Genomic DNA, 2,129 nt, shown 5'->3' on the forward strand with positions numbered 1-2,129 from the left:
CTAATAAGGTCTTCTTTTGAACGGTGATACATTTGGATAATTCATCCCAATCTTCTTCAATTGTTTTTATTACTAGTTCTTTCGGAATGTTGGTGAAAAGGGATATTACATCTAGTGATACCAGTATGTATCCCTCCGGTAACTTTGTTCCCCTTATGAACTCAGCGAATTCGAACGAGTTTTGATGGAAAAAAAAAATTTGTTTGAAATCGCTCTAGTTAAAAGATGTAAAAATTTTGCTACTTTGTAACATGGTAAACCTATTAAACTTACAACTGGTCTCATAGTACATTCTTTTTTATGTGTTTTTCTTAATCCATAAAGTTTAGGTGTTACTGCATTATAAGTTCTTAAGTTTTTTCCCATTCCTTCTGAGATTATCGACTCGWTTTGTAATTTTGTTATTAAATTATAAGCTATTTTTTTAAATTTCTTTGTGGGATTATTAATTAATAAACTGTATGTATTAGTATTTTCCAGTAGTTTCTCCCTTTCTTTTAAATATTCATCTTTTTTCATAATAACTGTGTTGTTTCCTTTGTCTGATCTTGTGACTATTATGTCTGGGTTCTGTTTTAGGAACCGTTTCGTTTTTATGAAATTGTTATTTATTATGTTATTATGCTTATTTAGGCTGTTTTTCTTGAAATAATTCATCATTATGTTCACCGCTTTTATTCTAACGTTGTTCTGCGCGTCCTTAATAGTTTTTTCACCTCCATTTTCTATAGTTAAATTTTTTATGCCATATTCTAGGTTTTTAATTAGTGTGTTTACTTGCACTTCTTTAGGTTTTACTGGGATCCCAAATCCTGGTTCTAGGTTAATAATTTCTTCAACTTCATTCGGAAGCTCTACATCAGTATAATTAAATATAACAGTGTTCTGTTTGTTGTTTATATTATTGTTGGGATATTTTTCATTTATTAAGCTGTTTAATTTTTTTATATTATTGCTTTTTATAATTTTAAATTTGTCTTCATATTTATTGTTGAACCATATTGTGCAATTCCTGTAATCATTCGTTGTGAATTTTTTTATCAAAATGTTAATTGTGTTTTCTATATTATTCTCCAATATCCTAATTTTCCATGCTGTGACCTTTATTTCTTAATTAATTATCTTTTTTTGGAGGAATTTTTTCAAATTGTCCGTTTCTTTTTGAAACGGGGAGGCTTCAATTTGAAGAGCATATAAACATTTTAGATTGTTCAGAATGTGCTTCGGACAAACTTGTTTATGTTTACAATTAAGTAAGAATAACCGTCTGTTTTTAAATGCTGCTAATTTTAACAATTCGGTGAGCCAGGTTTTCATCTGYTTCACGGTAGTTATGTCATAACTATTTTCTATATATCTGAAAACACCCCTCGCATTTTAAAAGTTCATATAATCAAGATTTTTTTTTTTTCTTATCCAAAATTTATTAATATTATTACTAAGTTTACTCTTAGGGAGGTTGTTTTTTCGACGGGTTTAATTAAGATGAACACTATATTTAACCGTGGAACGTTTCGTCTCTATTTGAGAMTTCCTCAGCAACTAAAATTATTTATTATGACATATTATTTTATRTACAAATACCAAAAAGAACTAACAATTCATAGCAGTATTTTACCTTGATAGTTATGTTCATAAGTCAATATAACATCATTTTTATTACAGTCATAAGTTTTCAGTATCTTATATATAGAGCCAATTTTTAAAAAACGTTATTCTACTATAACTTTWMGAAMMMAACTGGTTACCTCTAAGCTGGTGTTTCATAATTTRGCTGTCTTTATTATTATTGTAACCTCTGTTATGTGTCTTGTTATGGTAATTAAATTTTAAAATTTCGTTATACATGCTGTTTAGATTATTGGTATCGGTTCTGAAATTAACTGTATTATTGTTCGTTATATGGTACATTTCACTGATATTTCTTTTGTACCAGTAATCTTCTTTATCTAAAATTTTGGTTTCGTCAAATTTAAAATTATGTCCTGTTTTAAAATGATGTTCCGCCAACGCGGTGGTATTTGTTTTTTGAGTATTCTTCGGTTTGCTATCGTTCCTATGTTGTTCTAATCGTTTTTTTAATTTTTGTTTTGTTTGTCCTATATAACATTTTTCACATTCACATGGTA

At 28.1% G+C, this 2,129-nt stretch overlaps 1 protein-coding gene across 1 annotated transcript; it reads right to left on the reverse strand.

Annotated features, from left to right (window-relative positions):
- Nucleotides 1-266: 266 nt before the first annotated feature.
- LOC106792733 lies at nt 267-934 on the reverse strand (the record flags this gene model as incomplete). Its single annotated transcript, XM_014759234.1, is given in 1 exon segment — nt 267-934. A coding segment is annotated over 1 exon segment (394 nt), but the record flags the coding sequence as incomplete, so codon positions are not given.
- Nucleotides 935-2,129: the final 1,195 nt, after the last annotated feature.

Source organism: Polistes canadensis, unplaced genomic scaffold (genome assembly GCF_001313835.1).
Source record: "Polistes canadensis isolate GaletaPanama2010 unplaced genomic scaffold, ASM131383v1 scaffold_593, whole genome shotgun sequence".
Classification (NCBI taxonomy): domain Eukaryota; kingdom Metazoa; phylum Arthropoda; class Insecta; order Hymenoptera; family Vespidae; genus Polistes; species Polistes canadensis.